The 27,117-nt window shown below is 52.2% G+C and overlaps 2 protein-coding genes across 2 annotated transcripts in view; both read right to left on the bottom strand.

Annotated features, from left to right (window-relative positions):
* Nucleotides 1–15,997, bottom strand: part of LOC131205504 (protein still life, isoform SIF type 1) — a 60,152-nt gene extending 44,155 nt beyond the window's left edge. Inside the window, exons 1-12 of the mRNA XM_058197624.1 lie at nucleotides 15,891–15,997; nucleotides 15,522–15,825; nucleotides 14,941–15,139; nucleotides 14,712–14,858; nucleotides 14,388–14,644; nucleotides 14,212–14,311; nucleotides 13,914–14,127; nucleotides 13,629–13,848; nucleotides 13,352–13,568; nucleotides 11,306–11,483; nucleotides 10,953–11,234; nucleotides 10,753–10,882 (exon numbers count right to left, since the gene is read on the bottom strand). Of these exons, the coding sequence (XP_058053607.1) occupies nucleotides 10,753–10,882; nucleotides 10,953–11,234; nucleotides 11,306–11,483; nucleotides 13,352–13,568; nucleotides 13,629–13,848; nucleotides 13,914–14,127; nucleotides 14,212–14,311; nucleotides 14,388–14,644; nucleotides 14,712–14,858; nucleotides 14,941–15,139; nucleotides 15,522–15,825; nucleotides 15,891–15,997 (2,355 nt within the window). The remainder of the gene's footprint in view (nucleotides 1–10,752; nucleotides 10,883–10,952; nucleotides 11,235–11,305; nucleotides 11,484–13,351; nucleotides 13,569–13,628; nucleotides 13,849–13,913; nucleotides 14,128–14,211; nucleotides 14,312–14,387; nucleotides 14,645–14,711; nucleotides 14,859–14,940; nucleotides 15,140–15,521; nucleotides 15,826–15,890) is intronic.
* Nucleotides 15,998–16,118: 121 nt separating this feature from the next.
* LOC131205536 (uncharacterized) lies at nucleotides 16,119–18,297 on the bottom strand. Its single transcript, XM_058197666.1, has 2 exons — nucleotides 18,235–18,297; nucleotides 16,119–16,217 (listed from the first exon to the last, which is right to left on the bottom strand). The coding sequence occupies exons 1-2, from the start codon at nucleotides 18,295–18,297 to the stop codon at nucleotides 16,119–16,121; spliced, it is 162 nt and encodes a 53-aa protein (XP_058053649.1).
* Between the last annotated feature and the right edge of the window lie 8,820 nt (nucleotides 18,298–27,117).

Genomic DNA, 27,117 nt, shown 5'->3' with positions numbered 1-27,117 from the left:
TTGAATTGCTTCCGCGGCCTGCGAGCGATGATTTATGATTGAGACCGGCCAGGCAACTGGTACGGGATCGCCTGGCCGACTCATCGTCGACAGGACTCGGCCCTCGGCCTGAATGACAGAGGCCATCGATTGGCAACCTGACTGGCTGACCTGGACCGCTGTGTGGCTGGAGATGGCTGGAATGCGCAATTTCAAAGAGGCGTCCGAAAGAAGAAAAAATAAAAACGGAGTGGAAAAGCGGAGCATTCCTGTGGAAAAGGACATTCCGTTGGTCCGTGGTCGAGCGATTCTAAAATTAAACACCTTCGCAGCGGCCACTTACAGTCCAGAAATAAACCGACAGCGCTGCTGACGGCTGAGTAAACAGAGACGGGAAGAGAGAGAGAGAGAGAGAGCTGGTTTCTCTGGCGACAGAGAGAGGGAGAGAGCGAGAGATTGGATCGTGCGGTATTTTGATAGGAAAATGTTTGATTTCGCTTGTGCGCCACTTTTTCACCCCGACCGTCACCGACTATTGACTAGGGTGTGAAGGGGTGGGGAAAAGGGGGGGTCGAGTGCCGGGAGTGCGGTTTCCCAAAAATGGCGCGCCGCTGAATCACCCCGGCACCGTCCGAGAGAACTGGGCCACCAGAGGGAACGGGCCTAAATGGCGACAAAATGGTGCCAAATGGTGGCCATCGGGAAAAGGGTCCCAAAAATGTCTGACGTCACTCCAAGAGGGGGGCTCTCTCCGGTCGGTTGTTGTGTTGTGCGTTTTTTTCTTCTTCACATCTGTTTTTTTCCTATTTTATTCCGGAACCTCAAATTCCGCACCGGTAGAGGGGAGCATTTTCGGCATTATTTTATCATCGTCATCGACACGATACGATTTTTCTTACGTCACGGTCCTCTATCTCACTCTCTCTCTCTCTCTCTCGGACTCACTCACTCACTCTCTCGGTGTGTAACCTAACTGGGTCCCGAACTTCTAGTTGCATCCGCTGATCGATCAGAGCCCCGTTGCTAGGATACGTTCTCTGAATCAGCCTCGCCTCGACTGTCTGCTACTGCCTTCGCAGATGCACTTCGAGCACTGCATCCTGCAACGGTTGGTCCCGGCCCAGTTCAACAATGGCGCTGTTGCATCATCCGGCACAATGGGGGCACGGCAACAGCTATTTTTAGCGATCCTCCGGGCTCCGGGACCAAATGTTGCTACCCGTCGAACTGGGCGAGCGGCGCCCAGGATTCTTTAAAAAAGGTTTCGCATTGTCTTTCTCATTAATTTTGACAGTCCATCAGCCGTCAGGTTAACCGCCAACCGTCCGCCAACTGCCCGTTATTCGCAGTTATGATCCTTTTTTTCGGAATGCCATGGCCGAGAGTGTGTTGTAGATGAACAACAATTATCAGATCATCGGTAAGTCGGTGCTTCCAAATGACGCAAAAAAATGCGTTTTTCTCTGGGACCACAAAAATAGTAGCGACTGTTAGGTAGCACCAGTGACTTGCAACAAATGTAATCTTTGAAAATCTACAATGCAATTTGTTACGAAATAAAACAATGTGACAGATCACAAACATCACCTGGCGACGATGTTTATGGAAAGGTGAGGAGATATTCCATGCTAAAGCTACCATAAACTAAAGCTAATTAATATATATGGTAAGCTCGGGAGGAGCGGAATTCAGGTCTTTTTTGCTACCAAAACCCGGCGAGAAATACAGTAAATTTTGCTCCCGCAAGGCACGGGCCTACCATTAAATACGAAACGTCCGGGTTATTCGAAGCAAAATCAAAATTCCTGTTAGAAAAAAGATTTTCTAACACAATCTATAAAAAAGGACTAATACTTCAAAGGGGCTCTACTTAAAAATCTGTGCTAACGGTCTGGATAATGACGGGCGTTGCAACCTAATTCGGACCGTATACTGTGTGTTTCTAATATTCAGAGGACAGCTTAGAGGATAGCAGTCACTCTAAACTGGTGACAGAAGGCTTCAAGTGTGACAAAGCCTTGCCCTGTGCACTGTGTCTCTGAGTCGCAAAGCTCATCAAAACCCGGCCACGCAACACAATATCCGATTGATTGTCAACCACGTCAGCCGGCCCGGTTCGCTCGGCGAAACTGACGTTCCAATGAGCAGATGCTGTCGGCCCGAAAAAAGGATGGCCCACGGGCTCGGTGTCACCGGCAAAAATCTCAACCATGCCGAGCCCGGCCTACCGAATGCCATCGAATGCAGTCCCAACCCGCATTTCCCGGCGGATTTTTTCCCCATTTTTAATCCAACCTTTTCCCCGCCGTTTCCGTTGTTTGGAAGCCAGAAAACAAACGCGCCCCCCCCTGCCCGGGGATGGGATTTACGGGAATGTAACCGCACCGCATGTGTATGTGCCGCTGGAGGTGAATGGATGTCAAAAACAAGCACGCATTCAAAATCAACAATGAGTGAACCCGGTGGCCCGTGGAAAAGCGCGGAAAGCAATATTCCACCGACGGTGAAAAATGGCGTCAATAAAATGAGAGACACACCCCGCCAGGCACAGACAGAGCGAGCGAGCCGGGGGGGGATGGAATTGGGGCGTGTGGAAGGCGGACGCGCTTTTATTGTGCGGCTTTGTGGCGGCCTGATTGCTGCCAGGCGCCGTGCGATTGTTTTTCCACGCGCGCTTTTCTAATTATCGGCAGCGTGCCCGAGTGGTCCTCCGGGCCGGAACTCGCAAAAATCCGCTTTCCCGCACCGTAGCTCGTGGCGTGGCGGTTTGTCGGGGGGGCCCTCGAGGGCTTCCGGTGATGGATGGAATGATAGTTCCAAACTTGCAAATTGAGTTCGACTGTCGACTGTCGAGTGGGGGGATCGTTTTTGAAGGATGAAAGTAGCGACGAGAACTCGTCCGCGTGCGCTAGAGAGAGAGAGACTCGAGTCCACTCGACACAAAGGGTGGCTTAGCATCACGCATTTCACGGGCCGTGGGCGGGCGTGGGAGGTTGGGGTCCCAATTTCGATTCCGAACCACGGGACGCACCGGTGTTTGCGGTTTTTCGCACCACCCACCGCGCGGTGGAAAGCCACCAACACGCGTTGGCCCACGAAGGATTATAAATTAATCATTTCAAAATCAACTGCGACCGCACTCGGCAGGACGCTTACGCAACACGCCAACATGTGGGGTGGGGCCACTCCTGATGATCCGCCGGCAACATGTTACGCGCCGGGATCTACGGAACCACTTACAAACGAAGCCGTTCTCTGGTTTCGATGGCTGATTTATGTGCATATTTACGTGCCGCTCGGGAGTTTCAGGCCCATTCACGAACTTCATCGACGGGCCCGCCAGCAACACTAGGCGGCGGGGTCACCGATTCGTCCTTGTTCTCGGTCACCTCGGAGAGCAGCCAACGGCGGTGATAAATAGATGTAGATTTATATTATGTTGGACCGGGACGCACTGTTGACATTTGTCAAAGTGGATCCCATCATCGCTCGGTCGTCGGCCGTCGGTTGTCGGAAGTTGCGGTTTACACTGTGACGGTGATACGCACCGGTTGACGGCTGATGGCCCGGCAAACCCCGACGGGCCACGGCTGATGGCTGATCACTCGCTACAGGCTACCCGGGGGGCGGATAAGTAAACACCCTGGCCAGGGCTTGCGATCGGGAGACTTATGGGCCCCCGCAATTGGTGGTGGGCATAAAATATTGGCTTTCGCAGAACGGAAGCAACGGAAGCCGCTAGGACATGCGGACTGTGGCAAAGAGGGCTGCATGTGGCCGTTCTTCAATCGTGCGGATTGAACGTCATAATCATACTCATAACGAACCATCATTATGGGAGGCTTTAGACACAGCCGCGGCTCCACTCAACCGGTGCGCGGAATTTGTGAAAAGAAAATTGTCGACAAAGTGAGCCAAACACCCATTTTTCCGGGTCTCCGGAAAGGCGGCCCGAAAATGGTACATGAAAAAGGATATATGAAACAAAAGCGATTGTTTTCCGGGTCCTTACGATGCTTGAGTGAGAGAGAGAGAGAGAGAGTGAGAGAGAGAAAAGATGACACTCAATCACACACAGAGACACTCAACCAATCGATGATGATCCTGGTTTCGGGTGGGCCGCTTGCTCGGCCGGAGCACTTCAGCCGTGGGAAGCCCGGGAAACCCTCCTCGGTGCGCTTCGTGGAAATTCGCGTTGCGAAATTATGAAACCAATTGGCCACCCTTGGCAACCCTGGGCTGGCAAAGGATAAGGATTCCAGGAGTCGGAGCCGAATCCGGTGCGGTCCTCCGGAAAACCTCGGCATTCAACCGAGCAGTTCATTAAATCAATTAGGATTCCATCCATCGAACGCGCAATTTGGGCACGGTGAGTTCCCGGAAGCGGCCACTTTTCCCAGCCCAGCCCCACCCACGGTTTCCACCCACCGGGAAAACAACGGACCGAAAACCCTGGCTCCGTGTCTCGCTTGCTCGAACGATATAAGCGGGACGGACCAGGGAAACCCCGGGAAACGCAGCGCTGGGTTGGGTTGGCGAAATAGGAAAGAACAACAACGGCCCGGATTGCCCGGAACCGGAACATACTTAAGCACAGCGGCGGCGGCGACGGCGACGGCGAATGACGTAAGTTTAGTGATAAAATTTAATTTGATCCCATCCCGGGGGTGGAGCCCAAGGTTTGGGCTTTCCACCGGGGTCCCTCCAGCTGGCTGGCAGGTGGTAGAGTAAATACCATTTCCACACTAACAGCGTGTCCTCCGGCGGCGAACGGCGATGGATGGCGCAACGGAAAAACGGAAACGGTGCGTCCCCGGGCCCTCAATTTCGGTCACTCTGCCTCGGTGGTTAACGAGAACTGAGACGAGTCCGGATATCCTTGTTAATGCTGGCTCTGGCTAGCGGCGGTCGTTATGCTCGCTCGCGCTCGGTTCGGCCGTCTGTGGTCTGTTTATTGTCCCAACGGAGCATTGGGAATTGGTCGCGCATCCGGAACGATCCGCCATTTTTTTTTCCGCCCGTATCGAGTCCGCCTGCTGGCCTCGGCTTTTAAAGGGCCCTGGTTGGCGCTGTGAACTCATCTGTTACAAATTCGGTTTGGCGAACAATTTATGGCCTTTTTGGCCCAGATAAATAATGCCAAACCGGTGGCCAGGCCTTGGGCAGGATTTCTCCAAAGCACACACACAAACACACTTCATTATTTGCCCATCACCCGGGGGGGGCCTTGGTCTAGGGCGTCAATTTCGGCGACGTCGCCGAGAAGAATGTCGCCATTAATTGAAGCCACAGGCGAACACGGACCTGGCGCGTTACCTGGCTCGCCGTACTTGAAGTGTTACAGCGAAACGAAATTAACGTTCGTCCGGAGCCGGATCTGAAGTCTGGACGGGGCACAGTACGGCAGTGCGGAGCTCAGTCGTAGCCCAATTCATCATCGGCCCCGGTCGTGCGTTAATAGACCCCGGGAATGCCGGGGCACGCCATTCGGGCGGCAACAACAAGTCAATGTTAATTATCCAGCATAAAAAGACACTTAATGCTGGCGAGTGTGCCGTACCCAGGAATCCCGGAATCCATCCGGTGCCACAACCCACAGCGTCTTCAGCCCAGCCGGAGCCGCCGGTCCCTCTCAATGGGGCCGGTTTTAATTAAACATACACGTTTCGTGGGGATGAGATTTTGAGAAACAATTTTGTTGCCATTAACATTCGGTACACTTCGGAGGGGATACAAAACTCGGGAAAAAGCGACAAAAACTTTGCCCAGCATATCGGCATCGGCAAGCAAGCAAGCATTGCAGCATATTTTATTAAACTTGCCTCGATGTAATTATCTGCGCTTCGCCCTGGTCCCCGGAGTCTCGATTTGTAACTTTTATCTCACGGGCCCTCGGTCCCGGCACCGGCTGCCACTCACTAAATGAATTTTTGCGTCCCGTCCCGAACTTCACCATTAATAATGTGTTTTTAGCCAAAGCGAATGCGCTCCACGCGAAATGAATTTTTAAGTCTCCATTCCAATGGTGCTGCCGGTGATGGAAATGCGCAACACCAAACACGCGCCGGGTCCTGAATGGCGTGGAAAGCAGATTAAAATCTTTGCCGTTTGCCGGCTTTTTTTGCTGGTCCCTTTCCGTGGCGCGCCTCAAAGCGATCAAGATGATTTGAAGGGCGCTTGGTCGCGCGTCTTTGAAGAACAAATTAAATTACAAAATTACCAATAAATTAAACGAAGGCCCGCTTGGTCGGTCGGCGAGGCAGATGATCCGTTCGTCGTCGGTCGGTTTCGTTGGTATTCAATCAACAGACCCTCGATCGATCTGGCAGATTAATTTTGTGCCCCGAACTCGCAGTGAGGGAGAGACAGAGAGAGAGAGAGTTCATCAGGTTTCTTTTACAATTTCATAACTCCAGATTTGTGTCCACCGCCGCCGATTGTTTGGCTACAGATTAGAATGCTACCCGTGACTCTCGGCCAATAAGGAATATAAATTAGTGAAATTTCAGGACCTCAACCGGTCAGATTGTTGACACAGCCCAGCGGATTGATGGTGCGTTGCGATGGACACTTCCATGCTCATTATACAGGCGGAAAGTAATACAATGACGTCACTGTCACAATGGCCATTTACGGGTATCAGCACCGGAAATCGGTGCGGTCAGGTAACCATGTTTTATTGCCCCGGAGCTCCGAGTCCGGCACATAAATCAGCCCGGGGCTTGCGCTATAAAATCGTTTCAAACGCAACCAGAACTTTTGCCGCTAATTTGCATTCGTGAAGTGGGGTGTGTTAATTTTTATTTCATTCACGAGCCATCGGTGCAGTGTTCCGACCCCCATTCCGGCTCGCCGTTTGCTATTTACTCTCAGGCTCGCCGTTTGCTATTTATTTTACTCTCCGTCTCGCCCGATTCTCGGTGGGGCACTTTATTTTCCACCCGTTTGATTGCTTATGCTACTTTAACCCCACGAGCCATTTGTTTTACTCCGAGCGAATGATGTTGCCGACCGGGCTGTGTTCCCCGCGGGGGGTCCGGTCCGGGAACTGTTGGTGATTAGTGGCCAAAGGATCCACTTTATTAACTCTTGGCCGCTTGCGAGATGAAAGACCAGACCAGATGGCCCTGGGACTTGGAAGGTTTCCTGTTCTTTTTTTTTGCTGCGCAACATCGATAGACCGCTGGGCGGGCTACCGGTTGGGAGTTGGACAAACTCTGCCCCAAACGTTGCATTTGACGCCCGACGTCCGGACGTTCCGCTGCGGTGAAGTCACCGCCAGGCATGGACGGGCAAAGTTCGTGCGGCTCTGCCGCAGCAATGACGGAACCCTGGACGACGACGCTGCCGGAAGCGTGCCGATGATGGGTTTGAAGGCTGGGAAGCAATTATAACTTCAACACGCGACCCTCTAAACACGTCGAAAAGACGAAACTCAATTACGCGGGTTTGTAGTGGCTCCCCCCCGGGGGCGTGTTACTACCGACCAAGCGGGGACCATCAATCAGGACACTCCGGGACACGGAAATAAGAAATGGGCCGACAAATCGCAGAATTGGGCAGCCCCGAAGCGTGGGAAACAAAACGGCCAAACTCAGGCAAGGTCGTTTAAAAGTTTGCCCTCGACGTCGGTGTCGTTGAGCGGAGAAGAAGAACTATTGTCGTTCTATCGTCCGGCTAGCGACAGGTTGGAGAGGCTCTCGGGACATCGAATCGGGGAACGGCAATCCTTCTCCCAAATGGAGGAAAAATCACATCCCGTCCAGTGTTTATTTGGAATCGAAGGACCTTTAGTTTGAACTCATTTTCACGCAAACCCTTAAAACAAGATGCTTCAAAATGGATTTAACGCTTAATGGTCGTCGAAAAGCAATACCAAGAATCAGACAAGCTCTCAAGTTGACAACGCTAAGCTGACATTTAATAAACGAGGGATAGTAATAAAATTTTCCACAACAATGGAGCTGCCGCTGTTCGGCATTCCGGTTCAACGAAACCTCCCAGTAACGGAGCCCGCACCCGAGTTTTGTGGACTCATCGTGGTCCAATTTTCCAAAGACACCTCTCTGAAGGGCCGAGGCAGCAGCAGCAGCAGCACCGGTGGCCACTTACTTCGAACACCTTTTGATGCTACTTACTGTACCGTGCAAACAATCAAGCCGAACGCCAGGTAGCGCCCACTTCACGAGTCAAGATGCTATTATGTGCGCCGTGATGATGCTGCTGATGGTCCGATGGTAAGGGTCTGCGCTCTCGTTCTGCCTCTTTCGTCACCCGGCAAAGGGGACAGCATCCGTCATCCGTCGGGCGCACCGGGACGTGAATTTTCCGGTTGACTTTTTCCTTTGCGCGATGCATTTTTAATCGAAACCGGAGAACGTACTCATCACGCACACCACAAAGCGGCCACCTTAAAGCGGAGTAAATGGAAAAGGCGGGTCCCTGGTCCACGTTTCGGTCGGCCTCGCCCTCAGGAGCCCTGTTCTCCGTTTCCGATCTCCCGGCCCGGGGTGTCCGTGGTGCCGAACAAATCGTTCGAAAGTTTCAAACCAGGCACCGGGACACACAGAGAGGGACACGGTCCTCGACGACGACACAGCACAAGCACATCCTTGAGGAAGGAAGAAAGCGCAACTCAAAGTTGTCATAGATTTCCCCGACATCCCGTCGTCGTCGTCGGTAGCCAGCCAGCCAGCCGGCCAGTGGGAATCCCCTTTTTGGTGGCACATCCTGTGGTTGGGATTTTATTTTAGTCGTCGTTCCGGGTGTTCTGTGTTCTTTTTTGTCTTTTGCGTTCACCCAACCCCGCCGGTGACAGATTGATGGCTGAGAAAATGTTGTGACAACCCACCGCCCACCTGCATCGTCGACAAAACCTTCGTCACTCGCCGAGAGCCTTGGTTTTGCTCTGCCTGCCTGCCTGCCTGCCGGCGAACGGAACCTGATCCTTGGGCGGGGTGGATTCCGTTTCCTGGATTCGTCCGCACCTTCGTCCTTGGGGTTGTCTTCGGAAAACCGCATCGATCGAGGTTTAAAAATATGCGCCGCATCAGAGCGAGAGAGAGAGAGAGAGAAAGGCTCTCGCTCGGCTGGCTCGGATTGCTCGGTGTTTGTACTGTTTTACGAACGGTCCGGAGGACACTCGGCACTCGGTTTTGAGCCTGGTGTCCCTGGCTGGACAGTGAACCGTGGGATGGCTTCCCGCACGGAAATATGTTCGAAATGAGTTTCACCAGACCCAGACCCAGGGTCCAGGTTGTGGGCCGCAACCGCAGCGTATGAGCGCAAACTTTTCGACCCCGCAACTTCGTAACGGCACCGGTACGGCATCATCACCGGTACGGTTGGTCCCCGTATTTGCAGCGTTAATGATGTTACATTTCAGGAAAATTGTTTTAATTAGATCAAACCCCCGACCCCCGATGGGTGCCCTTTGGGCCGAGATCGACACGTTAGGCTGCGGTCCGGGTCCGGGCGAAAAATGTAAACTGCAACTGCACGGCAACTGGCACAGCGATTCGAATCGCATCATGGCCACGTCCGTCCGAATTGATGAAGAGCATTTAAGGGTTCATTGGGAAATTGTTAACCCAACCGTAAGTTGGCGCTCCAAAAATAACGATACAAACAATCAATGAGGCAACAATATCATTGAGTTAAAAATAGTATCCTGTCAATTTTGGGTTCTGTTGTGGCTGTGAATTCGAGCCCTACAAAAGCTGCACCATTACCGTTTGTCCACGTAAAGACAAGGACACACCATCAATCGATACGGATCTCGCTAACCATTACTGAACGTAAGCGTGTTTGAAATAAAATCCTTTTGAAGTACGTCACAGGCACTAGAGACGGGCGTCTCGTCCCGTCACTAACGGCAGCTTCCAAAGACCCACCCAACATTATCTCGATTGATGGCTCAGAAGGCAAAGTAACGGTAAGCCGTTTGCAGGTAGTGCTTACAAATCCAGATAAGCGTATCCTTGTTACTGTACCCTACTTCCACACACGGCGCGCGGGAAGCGGGTCTTTTGTACAGGAACTTGCCTGCCGAACAGGAGCGTGGGGGCCGGCAATCGATCGGCTCGCTGGCAGCAGCAGATGGAGTTGTCAAAGTGTCTTACGTTCGATAAGCGAACACATTCCGGTCTTCAAAACCGATCCATTCCGCACCGATGCATCCGCACACAGTGATGCAACGGTGATTGCAACACAGCCACCCGACGCTCGGGTTGCAAAATAGTTTAACGAACAGCTATTCAACGTTCCGCTAAGCTCGCAGGACGTTGCCGCAGTGCCCCGCATGGAATGTGCCACGGTGCTCAAAGTTAATCATCCAATCTCGGCAACGGCAAAACGGGGATTGAAGAACACGGTATCGCGGAGCATCGGTTTGATGCTGGCGGCCCGAGAAGCCTCAGTGGGGTTCTCGTGTAATGGGACGATGCTGCCAAGGTCGGTGAAAGGAATGGCATTTCCTGTGGCCATTGCACAATCTAACGGAATGTTGCATTCGCCGTGTTCAGCGGCCCTCCGTTTGTAGCGATGGGGTTTTTATTTTGCCATCTCAACGCAACGGCTCAACGGATTGCATAACTTTAGGCGCATAAAAAGACGGAGAATTTCAAATCATGTTTCCAAAGCCTTTCGCATCGTGGAATTCATATTCATAATATTGGTGTTTGCGATGCACCGTGAAGTGGGCGGCTTCAGTGGGCCAATATAGTCAATCGTTTTCGGATTAGCAAACAGGGAAAACAATATGGCGGCACTCACCTCGGACGATGTCAAGTAGCAGAGCCGCGAATCGGTGCTGTCGATGGACGCCTGTTGCACAATTCCGTACCGCGGTTCCCGGTCGCTCATGTAATCCGACCGCAAGCTGTCCTGCCGATCGAACACGCCCCTGTATGTGTGTGGAGTGCAGCGATAAGTAGCGTCCTAATCGCCCCCGCTTCACATTCGCCTCTACCTACCGTTGCTCGAAGGAATCGGCTCGGTTGCTCTTGTAGCCGGAATCGTTGAGGCTCGAGTCCTGGCGCAACGACGGTAGCGAGTCCCAGGGCGAGCGCTTGTGGCCACCGCCGCCGCCGCCACCGCCACCCGGTCCACCGGCTGTGCTCTGCGAGGACACGAGCCCCAGCCCGGAACCGGATCCGAAGTTGGAGCTCCCGGAACGCCAACCGTCCGAGTGGCGGAACCACTGGGCGCGGGCCGACTCTCCGATGCACGAGGCGCACCGCGTCGTGGCGGAGTAGCTGTGGGCGCGGAACCGTCCGATTAGTGATCAGAACACTCCCCGAACCCCACCCCACCCGACCTGACTTACTTCGAGTTGTGGTCACTCAGATAGCCCCGATCGCGGTCCCGGTCACGTTCGCGCTCCCGGATCAACTCGTTGCGGTCACTGTAGTAGCCATCGCGATCCCGGTCCCGCTCCCGCACCGTCACTGGCCGCTCGGTGCCCAGCCGGTGTGGCAACGGAAGTGTCGACGATTTAGCGCCGGCTGCGGAATGGATGGAGAACGCAACAGGGAACGGGGCGTTAGTGACGTCACGGTGGACCGAAAGAATGTAATTTTCCTGAACCCCCGGCAACCTTCCTGGAACCCACCGTCAGCCGTCAGCCGACAAAGTGTCAACGGCACACACGGCTTAAAAAAATGGTGCCCAAATTAAATTCAATCAATTATTCAAATCGTTCAACTCCTTTTTGGCTGCTGGCGCCCGTCGATCCCGATCGCTACCTGGAAACTTCGGTTAGTGTTACGTCGGAAGTTCTCCCGGCAGGGAATCGGGGCGCTCCTTGTTGGGTCGAATTGATGCAGGGGCTATGGCCTAACGGTCCCTTAATTAATGTCCTGGCTGTCGGCTCAGGGCTCGAATTTAATACCTTGCTCTAGGTCGTCATTTTTATGAGGCAGATGGCTGGAACCTAGCCAAAAATACGTTTGGGCACACAGCAATGGACCAGGGTTCCTTGGGATTGCTGTAATGTTGTTGGATTAACGAGTTCGGAAGTTAATCGTACGTTTAGATGAGTGGTCCGAAGGTGACCAAGTAAGGGGCGTTAAGATTGGGCAGAGCTTTGGGCAGCCCCGAAACCAATTCAAAGGACAATATTAACGAATGATGTTTAATGATCGATAATGTTAGTGATAGTAAAATGTTAGTGCTTCAATTGAGGCAGCCATTGAGAACGTGTAATGGCTTGATCGGAGGTGTTCAATCGTAAGTTAAATGTTTCATCTTCGAAAGTAACTGTTGCAGGTTTAGTTTGAGTTAATGAAGCCCTTTTGAAGCAAAATTTTAATGATGCAATAATCACTGTTGCTTCTACCTGAGCCTTGCAAATCGTTGAATAAATACAACGAGATAAATATCATTGTAGAATTTCTGTTTAAAATTTAATTGAAATGACAATTTTAATTAATACGTGCTGTTCAATCTATTGTCAATGCCGAATCATTGAAGTTTGTTCAAAACTATAAATACTCTTGCTTTAGATTCTAATCCAGATTGCTGTATTAAGTTTGTCAATTTTTCCATAATATGATTTCATATCAACACGCAGTTTAAGGCAATAAAAGGTGTTTGCCATTCCATCATACTTTTTTTAACGTCGGCACGTTGGAAATTTTCTTTGATTCAAGGTTTTTAGTGTTACAAATATTGCCACTCAAGTTTCTACAAAAATGTAGCAATCAAAAATAAAAACTTAAAATTATAACTATTTTTTCTGAGGAAAACGTGGATTAAAAGCTACGAAAGGAGCCTTCATTCGATCCCGTTTCTTTGGCAGCACTTATTAAACGTGTCCCATGTCAGGTATAAAGTAGAAAGCCAAAACTTAACGAATATCTCAATAGAGCAGCTACTGTCAGAGTTTTAGCGTTTCGGGCGTTAGTGCAGTTCAACACATCTCATCTTAAAAACGGGATCTCCGATTTCTATAAAAGTAAGGCCAGAAAATAGAGTCAAGTGAGATGAGAACGTTGAAACAGATTTAGCATAATTATAATTACAGCATAATTTAGAGTAGCACTTGTAGACTTGTATGTTGTTAGTTCCTTTTTGAACTTTTTAAGCCGAGTGAACAATATTTTATATACACTGTCGTTCTCGCTATGCTGGATCGTGGAAAATCGAATGGAAATCGTCGGCCAAACCTGACTTTTCTATCGATCAATTAAATGAGCGAATGGCGAAGAACGGACCATAATCACTTCAACAATGGCTCGTCTTTCGACCCGGGTTTGTTTCGTTCAGATTTCCAGATCGTCCGTAGATCATCTGTTAGCCCTGCACCTTAGACTTGGTGTTCATTCTCGATCCGTTGACAACCTCAACCGACTGTGCCTGTCCCGTTACTTACATCGGCGTATCGGGTACGGGCTGCGCTGGTTCGAACCGGGCAAGCTCTCCGCCAGCTCCAGGTTCTCCATGCTCTGCGACAGGAGCGCCTCGAACGTGTGCAGGCTGTACGACTCCGCGTCCATGCCCTTCGCCAGCGTGTTGCGCAGGTGCATCTCGTACTCCAGCAGCAGCCGGGACGTGGGCGACCCGGGAGTCGGCGTCACATTCGGAGGATTCTACAATGGAACGGCGCGGGTTAGTGGAACGGCTCAAGCTCAGGGATGCTCCACTGTTACCTGGTGGTGGCGCGAGTGTCGCCCACTCTGCCGCCCGTACGGCGGCTGGTCCTGGTCCGAGTTCCCGTTGCTGGAGCTGGGCGTCGTGGCGTAGCACTGATTGTCGAACATCACATTATCCGATGGCGGGGAGCCCTCCACACAGCTGCGCTCGCGCTCCAGCTCCAGGTAGAGCCCGCGGGCCCCATGCTGGTGCCCACGGCCGATTTCGTGCGATGATCTGAAAGCGAGACAGGACACGTGAGCTGAGTTCCACCTCGGGGTCTCGGGTTCGGGGGGGGTCACCTTGAGCCGGAGAAGCGCGAGCTCTGGCTGGCGTTGCGCGAAATGGTGCCATTGTTGTTGAGCATATGTGCATTGTGAATGGTGTGCTGGTGCGTGTGCGGCGTGTTGGTGGCGGAGTTGTAGTAGTTGTAGCGCCGCCGGCCCATCTCCGGTGACGTCACCGGGCTTTCGGCGCTCGGCATCGGCTTCAGCATGCGCTTCATGGTCGACGTGTCTGTGGAAAAGCGTGTGATAGTGAGTTCCGGAAAATTCCGTACCCACTCCTGGTTCCCCGGGGGTTCCCCGCACGCACACTAACCAACATTCATGTCCTCGGTGCTCTTCGACTTGTTGCGCCTGGCCGTGTTGCTGTTGTTGTTGTTGATCATGTTGTGGTGCATCTCATGCTGATCGCGAGGCTACGGCAGTGAGAGAGAGAGAGCGGGGCAAATCAATACCGTGACCTGCTGACTGGGAACCGCCCAACCAACCTACCATGTCCTCGCCAAAGTCCTTCGTCCGTGTGCCTGTTCCGGTCGAGGTGGTTTTGGTGGAGCGCTCCGGTTGCTGCAGCGTGCCACCGGCCTGCGTGCCCTCCGACTTGGACGTCTCCTCCTGGCGCTGGCCACCGCCCGACTCGTCCTGCCCGATCTGGGAGCCCACGTGGTTCTGGGTGACGGCCGCCGCGGTGACCGTACCGACGTTGGTCATCGTGCTCGTTTCCTGGGACTTTGTCTGCCGGTGGCCCGTATCTGTGGGGAGTTCAGGAACTGGGTCAGAGGGGTGGGAACTGGCACGGGTCTTGCTGGACGTCCTCACCCTGACTGTTGATCGCGTTTCCCTGAGTAGTGTTCGCTCCGACATTGTCGTACAGTGAGGTGCTGGAGGTGGCCGTCGCAATCTTCTCGCTGCGCAGCGTCTCCGTTTCCGTGGCCCGGTTCGTGGCCCTCGGTAGCGTCGAAGAACCTGCGGGGGGGGGGGGGGGAAACATGGGCCCGGGGTTAAGAACGAGGTCTCGAAAAGAGGGGGGTGCTCGTACGGGTCTTACCCCGGTACCGTGGGTCCTGGGCCCGGATCCGGGCGTACTGCTCGGCGGTCATACAGGTGCACTGCGGTTCGCGGGCCCGCGACGGGCTGGCCGGGGTGCTGAGCGGTTTCCTTTTCGTCTTCACCTTGCCCTTCCCGGGTGGATCAAGTTTAAGTGAGTAGCTTGAGGAGGCCTTTCGTGAAAATTTGAAAGAAGGCGACTGTCAAACGTCGCACTATTATTAGGGGTATGACGAAGGCAGACAAAGGCTGCGGCGGCGCGGGAGCTGGGTAGGGTGATGATGGGCCCTAGCGGGCCCCAGAGTGAAGCCTCCTGGAGGGGTCGGGCGAGGCTCACGATAACTCACAAATAATAGTGCAACATTTTGATTGGCACCGAATAGCACCGAAAGGGGCACAGAGAGCGAAAGAGAGCGAGAGATAGCGACAGACTTAGAGTTGAGTGAAAGAGAGAGAGAGAGAGAGAAGGACAACGACCGCCTAGGAACGCACTCCGAGGCAAACCCAACCATTCCACTGAAGAGCAGACAGAGAGAAAGAGAGAGAGAGAAAGAGAGATAGCGTGAGAGAGGCCCTACTTACACAGCATTCCCGGAACTGCTTGGCGTCGATCGGTGACGTAAAGTTCAGGCCCCAGGTGTCGTTGGTCATCGGGTCCTTCCAGTAGATGAAGCACTCCGAGGCCTGCCCGATGCGGGTGCCGGGCTGCACTAGCCGCACGTCAAGGATCTTGTCCACCTGGCTGTTGTACGCGGTGATGTGGAACACGCACTCGGGCGAGTCCTGGATGCAGGTGATGTTGACCGGCACCAGGTCCTCGGACACCTGCTGCCACTTGACCGTGCCGGCCCCGCTGGCCGACACGTGGAACACCTCGGCCCACAACCTACGCGCGGGTGGATTCGGATGGATCAGATCACGCCCACGAACGAGTACGCCTCAGGACCTTACCTCAGGAGGTGGCCGTCCCGCCGACGGGATGCTTGCCACGGGGAGTCTTCATAGCGGTACGCCTTCCGCATGAGCGGCGCACACGAGCAGCTCAGTTTATTGCCCATCGCGCAACTGGGGCACCCAGCCTGTCCTCCTGCGGGTGGATGGGGGGGGAGGTAGCAACAAGGATTAGGACCCTATACTTCGCACTAGAAGGGACGACGCGTTACCTGAGGTTCCTTGCTGTCACCACATCCCACTGACATCGGCCCGTGAAAGAGCTTGGCCGCGGTTCAACGACTGGGACCGCTGATTGTGCCGGTGGCTGTAGTGGCGGCTGCCACGCTGCATAAACGAGGGGAGAGAGAGAGAGGGGGGGAGCCAGTGGCCGCCATTAGTTGGGATTCCTGGGGGCGGGGAGTGCAACGGAACGGCCACACCCGTAACACACACGGGACTTCCGTTCCGGTTTTAGTTCCGTGCATTGAAGGGGGGGTTAGAGGGTTGGGTGGAGTTAGTGGCCGAGGGACTCTGCAGGGACTCCATTCGTTCCATTTCCACCACCCCGGCCGTCTGCCGGCGTCCGTCGGGAGTCAGCTCCGGCGACTCCCGAAGGGCTACAATATTAATTTTAATTTTCATCAAAAACCGGCGCGGGGGGGGAGAGAGCACGGTCCGAAGGTGTCGACATGGCCACTGATCCGGCCCTGATCGGGCTGTCTCGCTCACTCGCAGGATCGCAGGCGTCTGCCGAACGGTTGACCTAAATTTATATTTAATGCTGCTCAGCCTTTCAGCGGCACACACATACACAGACAGACGGACGGACGGACGGACGGGGCCAGACGGGAGCGCAAGGCGTGCGATTAGCTCACGGATCGATCCGGAACCGGTTCCTCCTTGGAGGTCTCCTGAAGTATCCGCGTCTTCCGTTTTTTTTTTCGGTTGTAAATTCAGGTTGAGCCTCGCGGGTTGACAGTTGCGCCGCGAAATGGAACGAAAGGAGTGACCCGAGGGGGGTCTCCCGGAAGGGGGGGGGGAAGGACCCCTACACGGTCTACGCGGGGGGAAGAGATGGCGCGAGCGATGGGATGGAATGATGGATGGGTGGCAGGATTAACTGAAGCTAATGAGGTTACAATTTTTATTAAAACCCGCTTTTAAAGGAATTTTATCTGTGTGTGTGTGTGTGGGTGTGTATGTATGTGTGTCTGTGTATTGGAGTTGCTGCTGCTTTGAGTACGAAGATGAGTCGATTCAGTGTTGGTGACCATGTTGAGGTGTTGTTACGTCTACGGTGATACTTGTTACACTCTCTCTCTCGCTCTCTCTCTCTCGCTCTCTCTCTCTCTCTCGCTCTCTCTCTCTGTACGTCGTGTGCCCGTGTCTCCGGTCCCCGCCCCGGACGAAAAGGACGAATTTACAATGTATGTACACTACGCGCAGGATGGTAAGAATGGTAGCAAATGGCAACTCTACTACGCTACACGGGCGCTAAAGGATCGGAAAAAGCCGAAAAAGGGTTTCTCAACGGAACGGAACGGAACGGAAACGAATGTTTACTGTTACCGAGAACAAACAACACACGCACACGCAGAGCACACGAATAACAATAACACAACCACCGGTCCGGTCCGGAATCCAGAGAGGCGCTCGCGTCATTCCGCCCTGCCCGGTGGGGGGCAACTTGCGAAGCGGCAACTAAACGCTCTGTCTCTAGCACGCAGCACGCAAAACAATAGACTAACACCTACACAGAGCGCACAGCGCAGCCACAGCGTCAGAGATTCTACGGGGCCCCGGGGGGGAACTACAAAAAAGAATACAAACTCAAGACCGAGGGCTAACTAAACTTTGTACACTAAACGCGACTCCACCGTCCGCCCCACTTCGTGCGTGGTTCCACCCAACACACCCAACGGCAGCATCCTGCAGAGGTTGTGGCCATCCCCCACAGGCCCGGCACGCTTGTTGTGATTGTTGTTGTTAGTGTTTCGGGGATTTAATGTTTTTCATTTTTTTCGTTAGCTCATATTCGATTCCTATTTAGCCAGGCCACCCCAGGCCAGGGTGGGTGGGTCTTTATCGGGGTCTTGCGCGCGGGCGCGCGCACACACACATACACGCACGCACGCACGAGGATTTTAAGCCGCCGATCGGTTGTTCGGTGTTTCCCGTTTTTAAGGACTCTTTAGGTTGGTTGTTGTTAGAACAGGCGGGCGGGGTGGGAGTTAGAACCGAGAAAACAATCGGGGTGGGTGGTGGTGTGCGTGTCGGGGGGTGGTGGGTGGTGGCTTAAGGATAATCGTCGTCATCGTCGTCGTCGTTGTGGTGGTGGTGGTGGTCGTCGTTGGAAACATACCTCGAAGTGGCCCCAGCCATCGGCGTTCATCTTCGCGGCCTCTACGCTACCTTTGGCTCCCATTTTCTAGCCTTCTTCTTCTTCTTCCTTTTCTTTTTCTGTGGTCGGAAAAGCGCCTTCGGTTCGCTTCTTACGCCGTTTGGCCACGGGCGGCCCGCAGTACCGAAATCGAACTGGGTGTTCACTTCTCTCCACACGCCAGCATCCTTTTTGGCACAGTGGTCCTTTTTAATGCCTCTTGCTTTTCCTCTCTGTGTATGTGTGTAATATTTTAGCACTTTTCAATCACTTTCTCTCTCTCTCTCTCTCGGTGCTCTGAGGCGCTCTCACTCGCCACTGCCGCTCTCACTGCACTGTGCCTGATGGTGGTGAGAAAGCGAACGATGAGCGAACAGCGAAAAACGACTGAAAAGCGGAAGAACGGGAAGAAACTTATGCGCCAAACACACCCATCTCGTCTCCGAATTTTCCTCTTTTTCACCCCTCTTCTTCTTCTTCTTCTTCTTGTTCTGGGTGAGACAATACAAGAGACATAAACACTGGCCACCCTCCCCCCACCCGGGAACAGACAGGAAAGAACCGAAAGTCAATTGCGAACGTCGACACCGTAAGGCTGCATCCTGCTGTGGTTTGCGGACCTCGGGACATAAAAAAACAGGCTAGGAATAAGAAAAAAAAATCGGAACCAACACCCGAATACGTCACACGCCGACTCTCTCTCTCTCTCTCTCTCTCTCTGTCACACACAGAACGGCGGAAGGACTACTGTGCGGCGGTCTTCTCACGCGTCCTCTGCAGGGATACACCAATTCTGTGCGGTCCGTTCGCGAGTGTTACGCGACCGCTTTTTTACGTGCGGAAATTATCCAAACCACCGAAAAGGACCACAGGACACCACGCAAACAGGGGTACACTTTACACCACAACCGTTCGATCGATCGATGAGAAGGCGAGCGAGCATTCACCATCCAGCGTTCCCCGTGTGCTCACTCACAGCATCCCCGCTCGGCGCTCACTACGCTGAGCTCACTACGGGGCGGTGCTCACGCGCTCACGCGCTGTGTGTTGTGGTCCCTGAGTTCATGTCCCCATTTTGCCGTGGCAAAAGTGGAGCCCTAAGCGCCAGAAGCGAAAAAAAAAAACACCCAGGACTCTGAAAAATCCTTTTCCCTTCACCGAAATCGATCCACGCAGCGCACGGCGTTGACGGCGATGATGCTGCCGCTGCCCTCCGCGGATTGATTGTCAAGGGGGTTGGGGTCGGCGCAGGCGGCCACGAACACGGCGTAACCTAGTTTCCCGTAACCCGTTCCGACTCGGACACCGTTCCACACTCCATCTTTTTCCACTCGATCCGGTTCACGATCCCGGACACTTTTGCGGACCGGCAGAATCCGAGAGCTGGCTGGACCTACTGGCTTCGCGTGGCCTCTGGCGAAAAACGGACTCTGTGGCTCTGGGAATAATTTGGCCCGTCCGGCCGAGCGAGCGACGAGCAGCACCGCACGCGTCGAGAATCTGCGAGACACTCGCCGCACTCGGCCGCACACGGAGAAAGGATCCGTGCCGTGCCGAGAGTGTCCCTGCTGGGGCGACGGATGCTGCGCCCCGAAGGCGGTCCACCGAGGTGAGTTACCCGCGTGGTGGTGAGCGTGAGATATGCCGAAGTGAGATGCGTGAGATCAGTGACCGCCGCTGCCAGCACGCGCGCATGCACACATGTGCTGTGGGCGAGAGTGAGTATGCGCCCTTCCCATTGACTGCCGACAGGATGACTGCCACACAGAGTGGTACAGTGCCCTACAATTGCCCAGCAGCGAAACAATGGAGTCGCCTGGTGGCGCACGCAGCCCAGCTCACTCCAGCTCACTCCAGCTCACAAGGTGAGGTGGGCGTGAAAGCTCGGTCTGCCTCGGACTCGGAGCTTTCGCTGTGCCCAGCGTTGCCAGCGAATGCTCTCCTATCCTTTCGCTCTCTCTCGCGCTCTCGCTCTGGCCGGTGGTGCAGTAAATACAAATTTCATTCACGAATTTCCCTCACGATGGGGACTCCACCCGTTCGCTCGGTCCATACTGTGGCCATGCGGACGAGAAACAATAAACCCCGCTGGGCTGGGCAGTTGATTGCACTTCCGTACAAGGGATCCTCTCTAAATGCAAACCATCCCTAACTTCCCATTCACCCTTGCACCTGCAATCGGTTTGGGGCCGTCGATTACGAGCCCTGGGTCTGCGAAGCCTACAAGTTTTATCGCTTTCGCATCCTTCTTTTGCCACACCAAAAAAGGGGCCCTGCACTAATCAAATTACCGGCCACCAGCTGCGAAGGGGAAGTGGGAACGGCGATGAATTACACTTGACTTTGCATCAACTTCGCCTCGCGCCCGCACAGTAATTGATATTGTGCAACTTTTCCTGCGATCGACTTTACCCACCCGCCTATTGGGTGGGTGGAAATCATAACGATTAGCTGTTGATGCGCGAAGAACTCTAATTTAATTAGATCCACCACGAACGGTGGGGGCGAAAGTTGGTAATCGAATCATCGCCGGGTGTCCCAGACGACTCGAGACGATTTGTGAATGTTCACACGGTGTGCCATTGTTTGCCATTGTGCACTGAACACACTGAGAGCTACGTTTATTGTCAGCAGCGCCCCGGGTGCCTGTCGTGATGAGTTGGCGGTCGAATCGAATTAAGCCATAATCGCGTCTCGAAAGTGCAATATATGTTTACAGCACTCAGTCAAAGGTCACTGGCTCTGGGACTCTATTCGCGAGGGCTTTCGGGTTGTTTTCAGTAAGCCACAGGCAACGCTCAGTTGAAGCCGCTTCAAGGACTACCATCCGTTTGAGTTTTAGAACGCGCCATAAATGGGCCACACCTCAATTAGGCATAGCGAAGACAATTTCGTTATCAATAATCAACAAACAACGACGACTGCCCCTATACCCAATTATTTCACATCCTGCCCACAACCGGAGGAGCTGCTCTACAAGTGGGAGACTCAAACGGTTCGTGTTAACAACGACTAGCTACTCTGTCTACAACGGTTTCAAACACATACACATTCTCCTAAGTACACACATACACCGAGAAGGTGAACGATAAAACAATGTGAACGTTATGAAGGATGTAGGTGGTGAGTGAGTTGCAACGAGGTGACCGGGCGGTTCACCGCTAATTTACATAACCCCGTGTGAGCGTATTTTATTTGCACTAAAAATGTGTACACTCGGCTCGGGACCCACCCTAGTAATGAAAACAGGAAAAATACAACAGAAAACATCCCGATTCAATGAAATTACACTACGCGGACGTGATGATGGTGAGAGCATTAACACGGTGATTAACACGGGACCGGGAGCGGCGCTGCAGTTGCAACTGCACTCGCTCCTGGAGTCCTGGAGTGAAATGAGGTGCCTCGCGTGAGAGAGAGAAAAGACAGATAGAAAGGAGAGAGAGAGAGAGAGAGAGCGTGTGATGTGACGACGAGAATGGATGCGTTCGGTTGATGTGTGACGAGATGAACGAGGAAAAAACGGCTGCGGAAACTACACCAGAAACTAGTGAAACTCTCGTAAACGACACACTTCATTTACCGTCCGAACTGGCCAGACACACAGAAACGTTCGCACACTAGATTATCCGCTTCGGTTTCACTCCACTGGCCCTGTTGTGGTTGTGTCCGTTTTGCCGTTCAATCTCCGCTCAGCACGGTCAGCACGCGTCACTGCGACTGCGGGAGCAATAGAATCGGGTCCTAAGTTCACACTTACACCGTGGTTGGTGGTTTAAAAATAAAACCGAAAATTCATTCACAAAAACCGAAAACTGACGCAATGATCGATGATCGTGATCGTGACGCGGATGCGGATGATGTGGCAAGCGCCTAGCGAGAGAGCGCTTGGCGCAGAGAGTGATTGAGTGAGATTGAGAAACACAGATGAAAAAAAAACACACACACAGAGGCACACACAGACAGACCGAGCAGCGCAAGACAGCAATAGAAGTACCAGAAAACCAGAAGTAGCAGAAAAAGAAAGGAAGAAAGAAAAGAAAAGACACGAACAGTAAGTAGAACGGCAAAGAGAACAGTAGCACTCGTAGAGTGGGTCAGTTTGGGCAAGCTTCATGTTTACGATCGGCGATCGAACAACAATCGGAACAAAGAGAGGCAAATTTGGAACAGTACAACCGGTGAACCGATGGGGTGCAGCTGGAAGCCCTTAACCGGCAGCCGTTCGGCAGGGATGCACTTCCAGATGCACTTTCGCCGATTCAGCCGATTGCAAACGAAACCAAAATCGAACAAAGAACCGTTTGCCAAAAACACACAAGACGATCAAATATCATTACACAGCATGGTGGATAGTAAATTTCTATGAGAAAAAAAAACAACAAGACGAAACTCCCCAGATTAGTGGTTAAAATGCGGTGGTCGATGGTGATGGTGAACGCGCGTGGACCAGCGACAACTTACGGGTTCAAGGTGTATGCAGGAGTTGAACAAAACGGAGCATGACGATCTATTACTGCAACAGCATTTCATGAATTGGCGGGTATTGCTGCAAAGGAAACGGACAGAAAGAACGAGAGTCAGTCTGTGGGAAAAGATCAGGTTTAACCCCATGAAAGTAGATTGTGTAAACAGACAGCTCTGGCTGTCAATTTGGTCCTCCGAATTACGATTTTATGGCACCATTGCCTAATTTTGACATCAGGCAAATGATTTTATGTATGATAGAAAAAAACATTTAGTTTGCTTTTGTTCCTGAAAAAAAAGTTTTGCGGTGGAATCATTCTGCTCCCCACTGAAGACAACTGCTACACTGCGTAAAATGCCTTTCGAAGCTTATTGGTGATTAAACTTTTGGAAATTTGCAGTGCTTTAAGCGATTTAAAAAATTTAAACATAGCGATTTGGATTTAACAAGGAAAGATTTCGAGGACGCTAAACTACAAAAACTTTTGACGGAAAGTACACTCAAATACAACAGCAACTCGCAGATCAGCTAAATGTGTCCCAATACGCTATATCTCCATGCACATATCCTGCAAAAGATTGGAAAATGCGAACTGAACGAAAAACGGTAGGCAAATCGAAACACAAAATCAGAAATTCTGCTCGCCAGGTACAAAAGCTAAGCTTCATCCGATCGTGATTGGGGATGGACATTAGATTCATTTTGAGAATCTTAACAGAAAAAAAATCATTCCACCAGAAAGGTGTAATGTACCACAAGCTCCTGATGAGCCCGTTAATAAAGATCGTTTCTGACAAAAAATGATCAATTTGAACCCTGCATTAATTGAAAACTACCAAAATGGGTCAGAAGACACGTAAGGTAACTTTACTCCATGGCAATGCTCCTGCACACAAAGTAAAACTGGTTCAAGATACAATCCAAGAACTTGCCTGGGACTTAAGGTAGTAAATTGATTAACATCGCAAAAATTGTTTAAAGCAAATAGGTGGAATGGAACGTCAATCCGTGAGCGATCCTTTGCGTGCTGATGGTTTAGGGGAACGTTATACAAATCCAGTTCCAAGTATTATCTCTGTAATTTTCCATCATTGACCGAAATATTAGAATATCAAATGCTAGTGCCGTTTCCTCACCTCGAAGCCTCGAAATCCCAAAGATCTCTTGTCTATTGTTTGTAAACCCGTAAGCCACTGAACGTGTCGCCAAAGCAAACCAAAAAGGAACACTCGTTCCTGTGCGCCCGCTGTTGGCAGACGATCCCACGGTCTTCCCAAACCAAAAAAGGCTCCCGGAACCCCGTCGGTAAGCACATCAGATGAGGAAGTAATCATTTCAAATTCCCACTCCGGCCCACCGAAAATGCCAAAAGTGGCTGTTAGGAGTGGCCAATGGACCCGCCAAAGGACCGCCAGCAGCAAGAGCATAGTTTCCGGCGGTTCCGTCTGATGTGCCGCACGGGCACGGCTGCAGCTTGCACATTTGCAATGCGATTACACTAACGAAGCCTGGAACCGTCTTCTACGGGACCCAACCCCAAGCGCCGGTTCCGAAAAAGCCGCAGTTGGAAGCGTGATTTTCGGAGCAGCGCACATTTGCGGCGATCAAAAATCCACTCCACACGGCATGGCACCTTATTGCATAAGCGAAACGTGGGCAATGCGGGTGGTAGGTCGCAGCCACTTCTTGCGTCCTCGACCTACATTTCCGTCGCGGAACGAAACGCGCCAGCAGCCCGCCCGACCTTGGCCACCAGGCCAGCGTACCGATGGGTTTTACTCCGACTCCCGAATGCCATCGGCTCACTCGACGAGACGAGAGTGTCTTCGGAGCTGCGAGAGTCCTTTCAGCAACCACCCACCCACCGGAAGGAGACGGAAGAATGACGGACGTACGTCGCGCAGAAGAGGCCTTTCTTAGAAAACCGTTTAACTGACCGGCGACCGGCAACTGCAGCTGCGGTGCAGCGCTCCTCGGCAGCAAGGAGGACGGAACAAAAAGGACACTCGACACGGTCACGCCGCTGAGAGGCCCCCCCACACCCGGAGCGCAGCCTTCCATTAGCCTCTTGACTCGATTGACTCTTCGCTCGGTTCGTCCTCGGCGTGTCGCGGCGTTGGCGCATCGCTGCCTTGGCTCAGCTGCCCCTGTTTTCTTGTCCACGTCCGGCGAGCTTCCTGTTTTCCGCGGTGCCACCCACCGGGCTGGGGTGACGTGTCCGGACCGCACCCCAAAGCGTCACGCAAGAAGAAGTCACATAAAACGGGGCTGCCACACGGAACGATGTTGCGTCGCCCGTGGTTCCGTGCGCCAACACCCACCGGTCACCCATCCTCCCAGGTACTCCCCACACGTCCGTCGGCGAACGTCCTGTCACGGTGGGCAAATTGTTTTCGGTCCAACCCTTGTCCGCACGGGATTCTCTCTCTCTCTCTCTCTCTCTCTCTTTCGCTCACTCTCTCGCCCGTCCCATTTATGTCCGATGCTCTGATCCGTTATGTCGTTTGCTGGCAAATTGTTTCAACTTTTCAACGACTCCCAACGACCCGAACGGGAAATGAGCCGAACCCGAGACACCTTCAGCAGACCGGGCGCTACACAGCATTCAACTCAACGTCATCGTATTGTCACCGGGCCGGGCAAATTGACCCACCATCGGCTGGCCCCGCTGGCTCTGGAAGTTATGTTTGCTCAACCGGCCCGGCCCGGCCCGGTGAATGATTAATTAATTGGCCACCGGGACCAGACAACCGGGACAGCGATGTCCATTATCCGGAATGGGTTTGCATCCGTCAAACCACCCCCCCCCCCCCCCACAGGGGGTGGCGATGGAGTGGTCCTACTCGGCCATCGGTCTAATTAACATTGAATGTGCCAACGTTTTTGGGGCGCCAAGTGAGCCAGTTAATTTGTATTGAAGTTCAAATATTGATTGGGCTGATTTGGAAACTTTGTGCGCCCCTAAGCGTTGTCTCCGAAGTGTTGGGGCCCGGTAAAAACAGGATGCTGATTTGAGGGGCCAACGCGGATAAAAATGTTAATCCCAATCAAAGGGCAAGTGTTTGAAGTGCCATTTTGCATTGTTACTGACTGTTTTTTACAATCCAACAACGTCCAATTCTTAATTATTCAGTAATTCAGTCCAGATATGGTGTCGTTTGAGCTCACAAGGAACATGAACATGGTCCGCTTATTAGGGGACTTTGGCGATCTTCGTCTGAACAGAGGCTGTCCGAATAAACCTCCAAAACTCCTTTCTTTGCCAAATGTTGGTATTTTCATTATTCGAACGAATCTAGCATTTTTGAGACAATGAGTTTTGGTCGTGTTCGGTCGTCACATTCGCGTTTTTTGGTCCGAGAAAATAGAAATCGAAAAGAAATAAATTGATTTCAGAATATTTTTTTCTGTTTTTTTTTTAATTTTGTTGCTGTACCAGCAAATACGAACTTATATTATCCTCTGTTTGTAAATAAAGTATTTGCTAACGGTTTTTACGTGTCCGCTGGGGCATAAACGTTTTGACATAAACGCTAACAATTTGGCATTAATCTGAAATGTCAGATCGAGTATATGCGCCCTGTATCCCCTGTATCGTTTAAGTGAATCTTCCAAATGTATTAACACCTTGAACAAACAACCATCGAATGGAACCGATTGTATAAAAATGAGCCTCGTTGGAAACCTTTTTGCATCCAATAAGAGTTTCCAATAAGGCTGAAGACCGTCGCCTCGAGCGTCTCGGGTCGTTGAAAAACCTAAACCTGGAGGGAGCCAAAAGAGGACACAGAAAAAAACACGATACATTAAACGTATCTACATTTTACCAATAGAATCTCTAGTCACCGAAGAAACTACATACACTGGCCACGCCGGGAACAATAGACTGCCCTGGAACAGCATCACCCACAAATAGAAACGGAATTCCACCTGGCTTGGCAATCAAAAGATCGATATTCAGCAATCTGGCAATGAAAATAAAACTACAACTGATAATCTACTGAAACCGATACACCCAATGCATCGTCGACATCTTACAGTCCGGGCTAATCTTGTTCAGTTACATTAGGTTATTAAGCAGTTCTTCTACGATTAATAAAAAAGGAGTGTTTGCCCTACTAATGCTCCATTCAAACGAAGTGTATCAATTGGCGGACTACGCGAGGTACTGGCAAGTGTGAAACTACTGCAGAGACTGGTGGCCAGTGTCATCACACCAAACCTATCCGAACCTTCAAATAAGCGACCATCGATGGAAGGATGCCTAAAGCAAGCGAAGCCCGACTCAAACAATTGAACTGGGGTTCGATTTAATGGAATCCAAGTCCATCTTCGTGTTGAACCTCGGCAAACGTGAGCAGTTTCTTGGCATCATCGAATTGGCCTGATCGGTTGTT

Source organism: Anopheles bellator, chromosome 1 (assembly GCF_943735745.2).
Source record: "Anopheles bellator chromosome 1, idAnoBellAS_SP24_06.2, whole genome shotgun sequence".
NCBI classification, from domain to species: domain Eukaryota; kingdom Metazoa; phylum Arthropoda; class Insecta; order Diptera; family Culicidae; genus Anopheles; species Anopheles bellator.
The sequence above is the reverse complement of the archived record's forward strand: the minus strand, read 5'-3'. Positions and strand labels throughout refer to the sequence as shown.